This window comes from Nesoenas mayeri (genome assembly GCF_963082525.1).
Source record: "Nesoenas mayeri genome assembly, chromosome: 1".
In the NCBI taxonomy this organism is placed as follows: Eukaryota; Metazoa; Chordata; class Aves; order Columbiformes; family Columbidae; genus Nesoenas; species Nesoenas mayeri.
The window spans coordinates 158001376-158015009 of record NC_137541.1 but is presented as its reverse complement, the minus strand read 5'-3'; the positions used below and the strand labels follow the sequence as shown (position 1 = coordinate 158015009).

Here is a 13634-nt window from a genome sequence, read left to right as displayed (position 1 = left end):
ATACTGGTTCCTAGACTGGCGCAATCAGTCCTGAGGGAGTTATGCCAGGTGGGGAGAGAAGGAGACAGATTTTACTATGCGGGGCTGCAAAAGCTCCTAAGCAGGGCAGAAACTCATACAAAATATTTTCTTGCCAGCTACACACACACACAATCCCTGGCAGGCAATCAGTCGCTCTTAATCTGTTTTCCTCCACTCATTAAATCCCTGTGCCCAAAACATGGGGGAAGAGGGACTCTAATGGAGGTTTGACATTTCCCACAGGGAAATGTCCATCACCTTTCCACCTGGAGGTAGCTCCAGAAGGAGGTGGCTCATGTCCTGGGGGACATGAACCCTGCAGAGGGCAGGGTATGTCACGCCTCTGTGTTCCTCCTCAGCCATGCACGACCCCTCTGTCCTTGCCTGTTCAAGGAGGTGCCTGCGGTGTCTTGGTGAGACAGGGCGAGTGCCTTTGCTTTTGGAAGAGCTGTGCCACACCACCATGTTCCCAACGCATGGGATGCTTTTTGTGGGGGCGGAGCAGGGGGACACCTATGGCTGCAGACACCTGCCCACCGTCGCGCCAAAACCTGCTCTGCACCAAGCAACCCACCCAGGCAACTACACACCTTCCAAATCCCTTTTTAAAAAAGCATTAACAAGCGCTCATGGGCCTCGTTTCAATTTCCAAAGCAGGATCTAACCAGAGATATAGTGTCCTGACCAGATGGCTCTTTTTAAGGCTTACTGAGGGAATTCAGAAGCCTGTACAGCCAAAATATTGTTTCAGTTAATTTAGGTAGCAGCAGTCTTGCTGCCTCTTCACTCCGTTCTGTGCTAGCCAGCTTTTTCAGAGACCTGGAGAAGCTCTCTGCAAAACCTCCATCAGCTGAAACAGAGAATGACAGTAAAAAATGGCTGTTCAATCCTGTTCAGAAAATGAGTCTGAAATTAGAAAAAATATAGACTACAAAAATAACGGCGATTCCATTCTTGCTGGCAGAACAAGCTTCAGTGTTATTACTTTTCTTGCCTGCGTTGTATTTTATAGCTACCTTCCCCTTCAGTATCAAATGCCTTTTGTGTGTCCTAAAGTCATTTACTTACAGATTAAATTTTCTAATCTATATTTAACAAATTGCTTTAATGACTAAACCTCAAGTTAATTCTAAATGACTTAATTAAGGGCATCCGAGGATACTGAAGTCTTAATATTAGTTACTTTTCATTTTTCCATATAATAACCGTGATGCTCACTGGGGGAAAAAATGCCTGGTTGGATAGGATGTTTGTCCAGGAAGCTGCTTTTGTGCTATAAAATAAAGATTTGCTTGGCAGCAGCAAGTGCACTCTCTAGGATTCTTCTGTTCCAAATACATTATGAGATGGAGGATGGAAACCAGTGGAAAATATTCCTGATATTCCTGATTTCTAGGACCCTCTTCTCTTTCTTTAATTTTATTCTTTCCTACTCTAGAGGAACACATAGGAAGGCAACAGCCACACTGAGACGGAAACAAAAGAAAACCTAAAGACAGCAACAATAAAAACAAAACAAAACAAAAAAGACACCACCTTGTGTCTGCCTTTCATAAACAGGGTGTTTGCCCGGTGAGAGGTAAAGACTTTGGTGGCTTAGAGTTTCTGGATCTGGACCAAGCAGGATCCCCTGGCCCATCCCAGCCTAAATGACTGTCCCCAGTGGTTCAGGCAACTTGGTGGGGCTGTAAGTGGGAAAAATGGCTTTTCTGGCTCATACAGCAGGGCAAGACCCTTATCCATAGGCTGGGAACAAAAATACCGAGTGGAGGAGAAGTAAGGGACCTTGTAGGTCCCTGTTCTTTGTATTTCCAGCCTCACTGTGGACTCGAGGGATAACAAAGTCCTTCCTACCTGTTAAGCTTTTAGAAAGGGCTTTTTCTGTCAGAGTTCTTGTACTGTTGCTAGGGAGTTATTTGAGGTAAAAAATTAATCTCTGCTTCATGTTGTTGATCTTTCTTTCTTGACCTTTTGTGTCCTTCCATCCACTCCTGAAGGTAGAAGCCTGTCTCATACAAACAGGCCTGCTTCTGGCATTACAAACTGGTTTATCCTGTGAACTAGCTACTCTGGTGGAAGTTTACACTGCTGAAAAGAAAAAAAAATTTTTAAAAAAAAAAAAATAGTAGTGGCATTTGAAATTTTCTTTGTATCAACAATATGGCTACAGAAACTTGCTGGTGCAGATACTCTTGCAGAATTCCCTCCCCATCCATCCCTTTCTTCAGCAGATCACAGAGACCCACCGAGCATCTCCTATTGCCAAAAAGTCACTTTGATAAACCTTTTCAGGGATCATTTGCTTTCCCCAAAGATTTTGTGTATATGTGCCTATCCTCCCATAATGTCTCTACAAAAGAAGGTGCGAATGCCAAAGGGTTCAAAGGAGAGGATATAGAAATGCGTAACCTGAAGAGCTGTTTGTATAGCTTGCTGTGCATGGAGGCTTCAGTTTGTCATACGTGACTATATGAGTTATTTGGGCATTTCCTACTTACTGCAAAGATGCTAAAGGTAGGCCATAGTTGTGTGTCAGCCTGATTTGGAGGCAGGACAGGTCTGATCAGAAAGGAATGCTAGATGTCATCTTGCTATAGCCTGGAGAATGTGCTCAGTTGACCCAGATATCATCGAACACCTCCTAGCAGCTCACTAACCTTTGGAAGTTCATCACTAAAAGGTGAAATAATGACCCAGCTCTTTATGATGGTTCTTTGGCTACAACTCGCAGAAGAAAAAAATTAATTAAACCTGCAATCAGCACTATCACAGCTGTTAGCTTATTTCTTACTCTTGACTTCCCCAAAAATATGGTTTCAACCTTCTGTTTCAAGGGAAAGTCATTCCTTTGTAGTCAGGATAATCACTCCTCCCTCAGGCACAGACCCAACACCATTTGCTGCGACCAGGACTCTCTTCTCTTTTGTTCATTACCTGTAAGCAAATCCCAGCGTTCTTTTTAAGCCCCAAAGCAAAGATTTCCAAATTTCCTCTGCAGGGGGTCACTTAAACAATGTGTGTTTTCATTTAATCCCAAGGCAATTATCTTCCTGAATGCCGTGCTTTTTAGGGGGACCCTTTGCCATCCACCTGCTTCCTTCCCTCCTCAGAAGAGCAAAGCTGTCCTTCTTCCAGAGCACAACACTCTTGTTTCCTTCTAACAGTTGATATTGTGCAGGATTAGAGATAATGTTCTCAGACCCAAGCAGATTTTAGTGGGTTCATTTCATGTATTTTTGTGGTCTCCAGAAAGTCATAACTAGACCTTTGGGATTTAGGAGTGGGCAAGCCACTGAATTACCATTGAAAGAATTGATGTTTCTTAGATAACCGAGATGTTTCTTGCATCTGTGGACTTGAGGATGTTTGTCTATACCTGTTCTCCATTTCCCCTCTGGGAGGTACACAAGGTTTGCACTGGCCAGCTGGCACTGCCCCTTCTGCTCGTTTCCATTTACCCTGGCATCTGCCTGCGAGTGCTGGTGCAGGTCACGGGGGCTAGAAGGAGACTTTCATAATTACTTATTTGAACAATGGCTTTATTCACACACAGCCTCTGGCCCAAGTTGCCAGAGCTGCATGGAAGCTCTGTTTGATTCACATCTCCTAATGATGAAAGGGGTGGAAGAGAGAAGGGTGGCTGTCTCACTGGTCCCCCTATGCCCAGTTTCCCTGGGTCCTAGATTGACATCTTCTCAGAACACAGACAACTAGGGTGAGGAGATAACTTGACTGCCACACACTCGTTGCAGGGGTTTGGTCTGCAAAGGAAAGTATTGCTAGCTAAACCATTTAGAAAAGTAACTGAAGAAAAACAAGACAATATTTCTAGCCTTGTGATGGCAGAGTGCCATCAGAGGATCTCCCCTCACTTATGAGTTTCCTTGTCTTCAGAGAAACAGTCACCTAACTAGTGGCAGAGATTTTTTGGCAGTTCCATAAGCATTAGAAAACCCCTATCTTAGACCTATACTTAATTCACTATTCAGCAGTGGGTGCTTTCTTGTCGGTATTGCAATTTGATGGAATGTGACCTGGACTTGCTTTTTCTTTTCTTCCAATGGCCTGGGTACCCAGAGTCCTTCCCATGCCAAAGCCAGGATCCCTTAGCACTTCTAACCCTGCCATCTAAATCACCTGACTAGATTCTCAAAGTAAACTGCTTCTGAAAAAGTTGGCTGTCTCCACATAATGGCCCAGGGCAGCCCATACATTGACACACATGACAAATGAATATAGCACTATTTGCTATATTCTTTCGTGCGGTGCAAAACAAATGATTTTTTTTCTACGATAGACAAGCCACTGGTTTAATTTAGTCTTCATAACTTATTTAAGAAAGGCCTGGCCACTGTCACGTGGAACTTAAAGTTGCTGGCTACATGTATGATGAGATCTGGTAGAACAGGGCATCAAATCAAAGGCTTATTAGTGAAGGCTTGCTGATTATCAAGGTATTTAATAACAGCAGTGGCTCCCAAAACAGGGCGCAGAGCTCTCACAAGCAATGCTCACGTTTGAAATCCCATCTTCAGTAGGTCAGGAAGCCGGTAGACTTTTTGGAACTTATAGGACTTATTTGGTGCTTTGAAATGTACATACTTGCTATGCCTTAGGAAAGCAAATCCTCACATTCAATACCAATACAAGTGATTAATAAATTCCAGTGGCTTAAGAACTGAGGGTCTGCAGTAACTGAGCTCACTGCAGTCATTGGGATGGACGTGGATAGAGGCACAGATAACCACAGATGGTGCAAATGCTGAGGAAAAAGCCTCAAGCATTCCCAGGTGCATGAGTACATGTAGTTCTTCCATCCTGTCAGCCGAAGGGGACTAGCTTGTCTGATCACTGTCCCACATGTCCCGAAACAATTATTATTTTACTTTAATTAAGTCATGTACATTAATCCACAGCTCAGAGAGAATTGTGTCACATAACTATGAGGTGCCTTAAATGTTCTGTATCGTAATAGTTTTAGCCAGCTTCTCTTGTTAACCTGGTGGTACATAAGGAAACAAAAGACGGTGGGAGTAAAACCCCACGTAACATTGTATATTTCATAAATAGGTTTCAGGACAGATGATGAAGTATGGAACTTTACTTTCCCTGATCTTCTGGAAAAAACATGAAGGGTACCTCACATGCAATCCTATCCATCCCCTGTCAAAGTCAACCCAATTCTACCATCCAGGACAAAAGCTAGCAAGAGAATTGGCTGTATCATTTCTTCCCCTTTCCTGGTTCCACCAGAACATATTGATCCCCAGACAACACAGAAATCGTGGCCTCTGAATCCCATCCATTTAACTTCTAGAAAGGTAAAATGCCTCTTGCAATAAAATAATTATACTCTGTTTATGAGATGGTCGTATAGATTTACTGGAGCAAATGTTCCTGGATGCTGCCACACATAGACACACACAAAAAGAGGAGGTCTTCATGTTCCACGAAGCACTGCATTGGTGTGTTCACCTTTTGGCTATAGCAAATAACACACCAACACTGTGAACTGATACATGTCATTTCTTATAGGCAAAGGACATTTTTAAGGGTGATATATAGATATGACAAGAGCCATGTCCAGGATCCATGGCTACACATGGCCAGAGTTGTCTTCTAAGCTGTCAAAGAAGAGCCCTCAACTACATGTTGAACTTGGCTAGATCTGAGGTGCATTATCCTGCATTATCCAAAGGGAGTTTCATAAGGTACAAGCATAAGCTCTGCCAAACTGAAATGTTACCAAGTTTGGTTCTGCATCTTTTCAGTCTCTCCACAACCACCTAGAAATTTATTGCATTAGGTATTCCTACTGTCCACCTTGATTTGTTCCTCCTTTTTCATAAGCCTAAATCTTCAGCTCTTGATCTGTGAAAATGACTGTTCTCTGTCAACTCTGCCCTATCACCCTATCACTTCTCTTGTCTTTGTATCACTTGGGGCTGACCATGCTCAATTCTCATTTTTCCAATACTATATTCTTTTGCTCTTCCCTTCTGGAAAAAAAAGATTAAAACACCAAACAAACAAAATAAAACAAACAAACAAAAAATGACAGCTTTCTATAATTGTTAAGTCCCTTCCAGCTGTTTTCTGTGTTTTCAAAAAGCCTTCTCTGTTCCATTCTCAAAGGACTTTAGGACATATTGAAATTCAAAGTAGAGCTGTTAAGACCTTACTCAGCATGGCCCACATCTTGCATAAATAGCTGTTACCTTTTTTTTAAATGTTACTATTTTTTTTAACAGAGCATTAAGTGTCATTTATTGCCTTCAAATGCTACATGGTTCCTGCAAATTGCACAGTACTGGTCCTGTGTCATTCAGCTTGGAGAAGGTGGTTTGATATGAGAGATGGAGATGGGGAAATTATGACTTGGGAGGCTTTGGGGGCAGCTGCAATAACCAGGTGCAGAGAAGAGGACCTGGATGGGTCTGCAGCCCTCTTGGTGCTCTGCTCTCACTGAGCTATCCAGAAGAAAACACCTTTGAGTCTTTCCTCGCTTGTCAGTCAACTGGGAAGGGCTCTTAGCTAGTCTACATGATGACCCACATGGGAAGCACTGCCTGTTAGCTTTCTTCCTTGATTTCTCCAGATAGTCGACCCCAACACAGGCATACAGCGATCAGGCCGAGGGAAGCCAAAGGTTGTGCAAACACAACACCCTCTGCCATGTTGTGCTGCCTTCACAGCTCTATGGAGCAGGCCAGCCCAAGTGCCCTTACAGCTCACATACCTACAGGCTGCTGAGAGCCCAAGTCACCCTGCTTCTCACAGGGCTTCACCCTTAGCACGTTCACCATGTTGCTGCATGAAGGATGGTACTGCATAAGGACAGCAGAATGTGTATTGAAGATGTCCCTGCTCATTGCAGGGGGGTTGGACTAGATGACCTTTGAAGGTCCCTGCTAACCCAAACTATTCTATGATTCTGTGTGCTGCTTCACATAAAACGAGAGCAATGTCTTTGGCCTGCATTGGCCCCATTCCTCAGAAGGGCTGCACTTCCAGCCTGCTACCTGGTGAGTCCCACAGTCATCCTTCATTCCCTGACTTCTCATCCCACCCGAGTTACTTACACCCATGCATCATCACCCGAAGGCTAGAATAGAATCACAGAATGTCCTGAGTTGGAAGGGACCTATGAGGATCATCGAGTCCAACTCCTGTCCCTGCACAGGACAAGCCCACAGTTCACACCATGTGTCTGAGGGCTTGTCCAGTCTCTTCTTGAACACTGTCAGGCTTGGGGCCGTGACACCTCCCTGGGGAGCCTGTTCCAGTGCTGCACCACCCTCTGGGGGAAGAACCTTTTCCTCATGTCCAACCTAAACCTCCCCTGGCACATCTTCCTGACATTCCCTTGGGTCCAGTCACTGGTCATCACAGAGATCAGCGCCTGCCCCTCCCCCTCCCCTGGTGTAGAAGCTGTAGCCGCCATGAGGTCTCCTCTCAGTCTCCTCTAGGCTGAACAGACCAAGTGACTTCAGCTGCTCCCACCGGCTGCTGCTTCTCCCAGCATCTCTTGTCAGCCTTTACCTGGAGAGCCTGTCTCATCCCAGAGCAGGCCTGACATGTTTGACTTGCCTGATGGCAGGGCTCTTCTGCAGGTTTCTGAAAAGGCTCCCACTGAATGATTGATATGGTTACATGGTGAGTGAGAACCACAGCCACTGAATGCGATGGATGCAAACCCCAGCCTGGCACCACGCACCCGCCATCGCTCCCATTGACGCTGCAAGCTTCCTAAAGAACAGAACTTTGGGCCCACCATTGACCTACTGGAAGACTAAGTAAAGGCTGGAAGTGTGAGATCATTGAGAAAATTAGCCAAGAAGAAAATTTAGATCTGTGACTAAATTAATCTCCAGATTAACGCTATCAAAGCAAATGGTGTTTATAGAAAGTCTTGTTTTCTTTATATTAATGTGAGAAAAAAATCAAAAGAATGCTAAAGGCAAATTTCATCTAGCAGAATTGGTAAAAAGAACATGGGGACAAAGCTATAATTACTGGTATTTCCTATCTGTTGAAACCTGTGGGTGGAAAGAGAGGCAGTGAATAGAGTATATTCAATGGCATTAAAATCGGTTTCTTTTTCTGGACTTTAGCTCAACCCTGCAAATTAGCAGGGAGAAAATAAGCCTCAGAGTGAACAGGCAGAGAAGCCAATTTCTTCATGTTACTCTTTGCTGTTAGAAAAAAAAAAAAAAAACAAGCTTTTTTTTCCTTCAAGAGTTCAAATTCCTAGCAACCCAAACTACAGCTGCACGCTGACAAGAAGAGAACCTACTGTAGATCTCAAGTGGTTCAGTGTTCATGTGTCCACACACACGGTTATTCTGGTTTCCTTTCTAAACATGTTATTTTAATGAAGAGAGGACAGGCGTGTTGTTTCATTAACTCCTGCTTTCTGAAGAAGACATCCTGACCATGCTCCAGCTTAGGTATCTGCAGAGGTTCCTGACTTCAGAGCATCCTTTGTCCGGTCAGTGGAAGGGATAAGACCTTCCCCATCATGATTCGGACCCCCAGAGATTGGAATTGCCACTTCTAGACACCCATCTCTTTCTGCAAACTACTGCAGGTACTCAATATAACCGTGCTCCTAAATCAGCCATTTCACAAAACTAGAAAGGATGATTCCAGACTTTAACATACCTCTACTTATCACTGTCATCCCACATGCAAATTTATCTTAAAAGGGAAAAAAAAAAAGCTGTTATTTGACTGAATGCTTATAGAAAAACAGGCACAATTAAAACACAGTGAAAAAAATGTATCTTGCAGTTTTAGATCACTGTGTAACCTGAATTATTCTGAAGAAATCCTATGTCATAAAATGTTTACTTAGTTCCCAATTTATTTGCATAACCGTTAATAAACAGAATGGTTTGAGGCTGCATTTTCTGTATAGCTTTAAAAGTATAAGTGAAAATAGCTGAGTTTTTAAGATAAAAATTGGCGTGGTATTATTAATTATACTAGTAATAATAATGTTGTTGTTGTTGGGATAATATAGAGTTGATTTGTTGCTCTGTAAACAAGAAATTCAATGTGAAGCATATATCCTTGAGTATCTGTCAGTCCCGTTATTCTCCAAAGCCATCTAAAATACTGCAAGCTATAGTAGGAAATCCTACTTAGAATAAAATAATAGTTTTAACTATTAGGTTTTTAATGGTTTTAATACAGCCTGTTCTTACATACAGCAATATTGATTTGTATTAGATTACTGTTTAGGGTGGATTTTTGTCTTAGTTGTTCTAGAATGTGATTTAGTATTTAATTAATACTGTTTCGGTCAGGCTAGATGGGGCGCAACACATTCCTAAACAGCTTTGTAAATGGGTTATATTTTCACTTTACTTGCTGGAGTCGTCCGTTTAGTGGTTATCAACCCTTAAATGAAAACCAGAAAACAATAAACAGCTTGTTCTCCTCTGCATTTCTCTCACTATGCATGCACAGCCACACATGCCACTATCGTCCATACGCTCTTCTTGGTGAGCCTCGCTCGCTGTCAAATCCAAGGCCAGCCTGTGATCCCATATCGATTGCAGCAGGACATTAAAAGGGTGTGCAGCACTTCACAGAGACACCCAACGCAACACTGGGGCCAGGCCCTCAGTTCTGAATTCTTCAGGGAAGGGATTGCATCTTTGTCTGCAGGTTTGGTTTTTTTGAGAATGTGTCAAAGTACTGTCAGAATTACAAATAAGATCTACTGAACTTTGGCATGTTTTATCTTCAAAATCCTATCTCAGGAACACGTGTGGATTAAAGCATTCAGAGGAACAAGTCAGGTTTGGCCCTACTTAAAACATGTGTCTTCTGTTTAAGATTTAACTGCGATTTATAGTTAATTATTTTAAACTTGTCACCATGGTGCCAACCTCTGAATCCTGCCTTGGCTCTCAGTGTATCCGCTGAGGCACACTGGCTACTTCTGCATCTGCTTGGGGAAATTCCCTATATGCAGCAGTCAGGTGGGCTTTACCTTGGCTCCAGAGCAGATTTGGGCAATATAACCATGCCAGCCACTTGTTTTTTCCAGCTTTCACTGCAGCCCCTGGCTCTAAGCACAGAACCAGACCAACTTTTAGCACCAGAGACCTGATGGAGAGGTCCAGCAGCACAGCCTCGACACACTCCCAAGTCAGGAAAACTTCCCTCCACTCCCTCCAAACGCCTATTGCTGTTTCTTTCTGGCTTTGCCCTCCACTCACAGACAGTTTCATGCCAGCCCTGGCACTGGAGGGAGATGCTGGACGTGGGGAGCAGAGCTGCCCCCCCAGCACGGTGTCCAGCAGCCTCCCCGGCTGGCACACACAGCTCCGCTGCTCTTGGTCCCCGATGTTTGCCAGCCAGAGAGGCTGAAACAGGCAGGCTGCATGCTGGGCTTCTCCTTTCTCTGTTTTGCCTCCTCTTTTCTCTCTCTTTTTACCTCCTCTTTGGAGCACTCAGCATCCACCACATTTCTTTAAATGCATTTGCCCCGTCTCGGTTAGTTTGTCTCCTAAAACTCATTCAGGATTCCTGTGGGAGATGATGTTTCTTGGCAAACGGGTGTGTTTTTAAAGTGGAAGACATGCCAACTACGATTTCTAGAGGTCTTCTCAGTAAGTTTATATTCTCTCTTTTCCAGGGAGCGTTTACTTTCCATGGGAGCATGATCGACATGCCATTACTGAAGCAGGCACAGAACATTGTTACGCTTGCCACAGCCATCAAGAAAAAATGAGCTGGTAAATGAAGCTCTCGCCATGGGGCCCCAGTAGCTGTTTTAAAAGATGACTGTAATACTTGGGGGGAAAAAAATTAAAGATGTCAAGCTTAAGCAGAAATTCATTTCCATTTTGCAGATCTGTCATAATTTGCTTGCCAGAATTGCTAATTACTAAAACTATTCCCTACTCAAACCACTGTTCCCTCCTGCACGGCCCATGTACTACTCGTAGCCTGCGATGAAGTTACATCACTGACTGTGTGACATCATGATAATTGCTATGAATGCAGGATTATGACTTCACTGAAGGAGAAAGGCAAAATGTAAGATGTGAGCTCTGTTAAAAGAGCAGATGAAAACTGGGTCAATCACTTCTATTTGTACCTACGCTTGTTCCCTCTCTGGTACAGAAAGGGCAAAGCCTTGAATAATTACACATCGGTTGAAATAATTGCGATGAAAATCATTACCCCATGCGGGCTTTGCATCCCACTCCCTTTCCGTAAGCATGCAACAGCCATTAAAAATATTGCTCTGACAATGCGGGACTCTTGACTTTCCTCTCCTTTTTTTTTCGTGGTCGCTATTCAGAGCGTTTCCTCCTGGAAGCGTCCAGCCTGGGAAGGGTTGGACGGCAATAAACTTGTAGTTTTCGGGGACACAATGCAGCAGAACTTGTGCATATGGTCTCGAGTCAGATTTACATCACATTAGGGATACGGCTACAGGTCATGTGGGCCGTGTGGTTAACGGGCTTAGTAAAGCTGTTTTGAAGAGGTTAACCCAGCTTGTAGTAAGGGTAAATAAACATAACAACCAGGCATTGTCCTCTATTCAGCATGTACTCTTATATGGAGGGCTAAAGGGTATTGAAGCTGCAGAGGATCAACTTGTGGTTGCCAGAGGACTCCAATGAAGTTTGAAACACCAACAATCAGAGATTTTGTTTCTGTTCCTCATTAAATCATGAGCTTTTGTGCTCAGACTATGAACGACTGTTCTTTAAGAAATTAACAGAATGGGAAGTTTTAAACCATGCACCAACCTTTTCATGACCTACACAGCAGCAACGCTGCTGCACTTAGACAAACACCGCGGGGAAGGCTGTTCTGTTTATTTAAATTTGTAACTAGAAAACAGTTGTTTTTTAGTTTCATTTTTCACCGCCTCCATGGCCATTTTACGTATGGAGTCACAGTGGCTTATTCCTCCCATCTGCTCGCTTAGCATGTTTTCCCTCCGTCTCCGAGCAGCGATTTTAAACATTTTGGGTTATTTTTGGTTTAATTAAGGGGAGAGGAAGGGATGCGGGGAGAGTAAGGGATGCGGCGCGGGGGGGTGAGTGGAAACTGCCGACAAACCCGCGTGGAAGCAGCGGGGAAAGGCAGCGCGGGGGTGGCGGGAGCGCTTCGCCCCGGCCCCCCCCACCCCGGGAGCGGCGGGGACACGGCGGAGCTCGGCCCGGGCAGCGGGACAGCGGGTGCCCCCCACCCTGGGAACGGCGGGGACACGGCGGAGCGCGGCCCGGGGAGCGTTCCCCCCACCCTCGCAGCGGTGCCGGGCCTGGCCGGGGGGCGGGCGGGGGACGGCGGCAGAGCCCCCTCCCTCCGCTGCTCCTCCACGGAGTTTGGGGATAAGCAGCGGGGCCCGACCCCCACCCCCTCCACCTGGGTCCCTTCCGAGGGCTCTGCGCTGGGTGATCTCTTACAGCGCAGGGACCTCCGGGCTAATCTGATTAATTAAAGACTACCTGCTTATATTGCGCCTCGCAGCTCCCCCTACTCCTCCGCACCACCCCCCCTCGCATTTCAAGGCACCCTCCGTTATTAATTCTTGGCTGACTAAATTATGGGTAACACTATTAAAACATTATCAGAACTAATGAGAAACAATTACTTAGAAGATGAGCTGGGACAAGCCGGAGCTGGGCACATGTGTAGTTATCCCCGCAGATTACGTTAATAAATCATCAGGTGCAAGGCAAGACGGAGACGAGGCCTGGCGCAGGGAACGGAAAATGAGATTTATGAGATATAGTCTTTTTTTTTCCTTCTTTTTTGCATAATTTTTTCATTAATCTCAATAGGACCCGTGTGGCGTAGATTGTTTTATTCCCTTAATACCGCGCTGGGGATGGGAGGGGGGGAAGGGGGAAGGGGGGGCAGGGAGAGAAGAGGATTTCAAAAAATAATGTCTTCATTGTTTTACTGAAGTCTTAATGACAACGTGTGACAAGCCCGCGGGAGCTGCGCGGCCGCGGAGGCAGCGCGGGGGGCGGCGGAGGCGCATCCGCACCCCACCCGCCGCCTTCGCTCCCGCCTTCAAACCAAGCAATGATGATAATAATAATGATAATGTCTCTTGAGGTGTTTTCCGCAGCTGACTGCTTAAGTAACTTCATTTCGTGACTCGTACGCGGAGAAATCAAATACGCAAATAAAATGTTGGATATATTCAGATTTCTCCTTAAATTTCCCTGACACTCCCCCCCCGCAACGGAAAATCCTGCTTCTATTTAACAGTCTTAACGATTTTCGCTTCATAAAAAATAAAATCCGATTTATTTGCCTTTTCGTTTACTTTAGGAAGCTTTCCGTGTTTTCCGGCTTTATTCTTCTCCTCTTTCTTTCTTTTTTCTTTTTCTCTTTTTCTTTCCCGCCTGGTGCTAGGCAAGCAATTGATGAAACAAAACAGATTATAAGATTAGCGGCAGGATTTTGTGCATATTAATGATAGGGAAGGGCACCGAATGGGTTTGTAATTGCAGATCTTGCGCTTGGGATTGGGAACTGTAGCCCTGCTACAGCAAAGACCCCCCTGTGAGGTTTTCACATTGGAACTTAGGGGAAAAGTGAAAAAGTAATTACCAGAGCACAACATT

At 44.6% G+C, this 13634-nt stretch overlaps 1 protein-coding gene across 1 annotated transcript in view; it reads left to right on the top strand.

Annotated features, from left to right (window-relative positions):
- Positions 1-10768, top strand: part of CLYBL (citramalyl-CoA lyase) — a gene marked incomplete at both ends in the record, with an annotated part of 176579 nt that extends 165811 nt beyond the window's left edge. The window contains one exon of the mRNA XM_080357865.1: positions 10673-10768. Within this exon, the coding sequence (XP_080213991.1) occupies positions 10673-10768 (96 nt within the window). The remainder of the gene's footprint in view (positions 1-10672) is intronic.
- Between the last annotated feature and the right edge of the window lie 2866 nt (positions 10769-13634).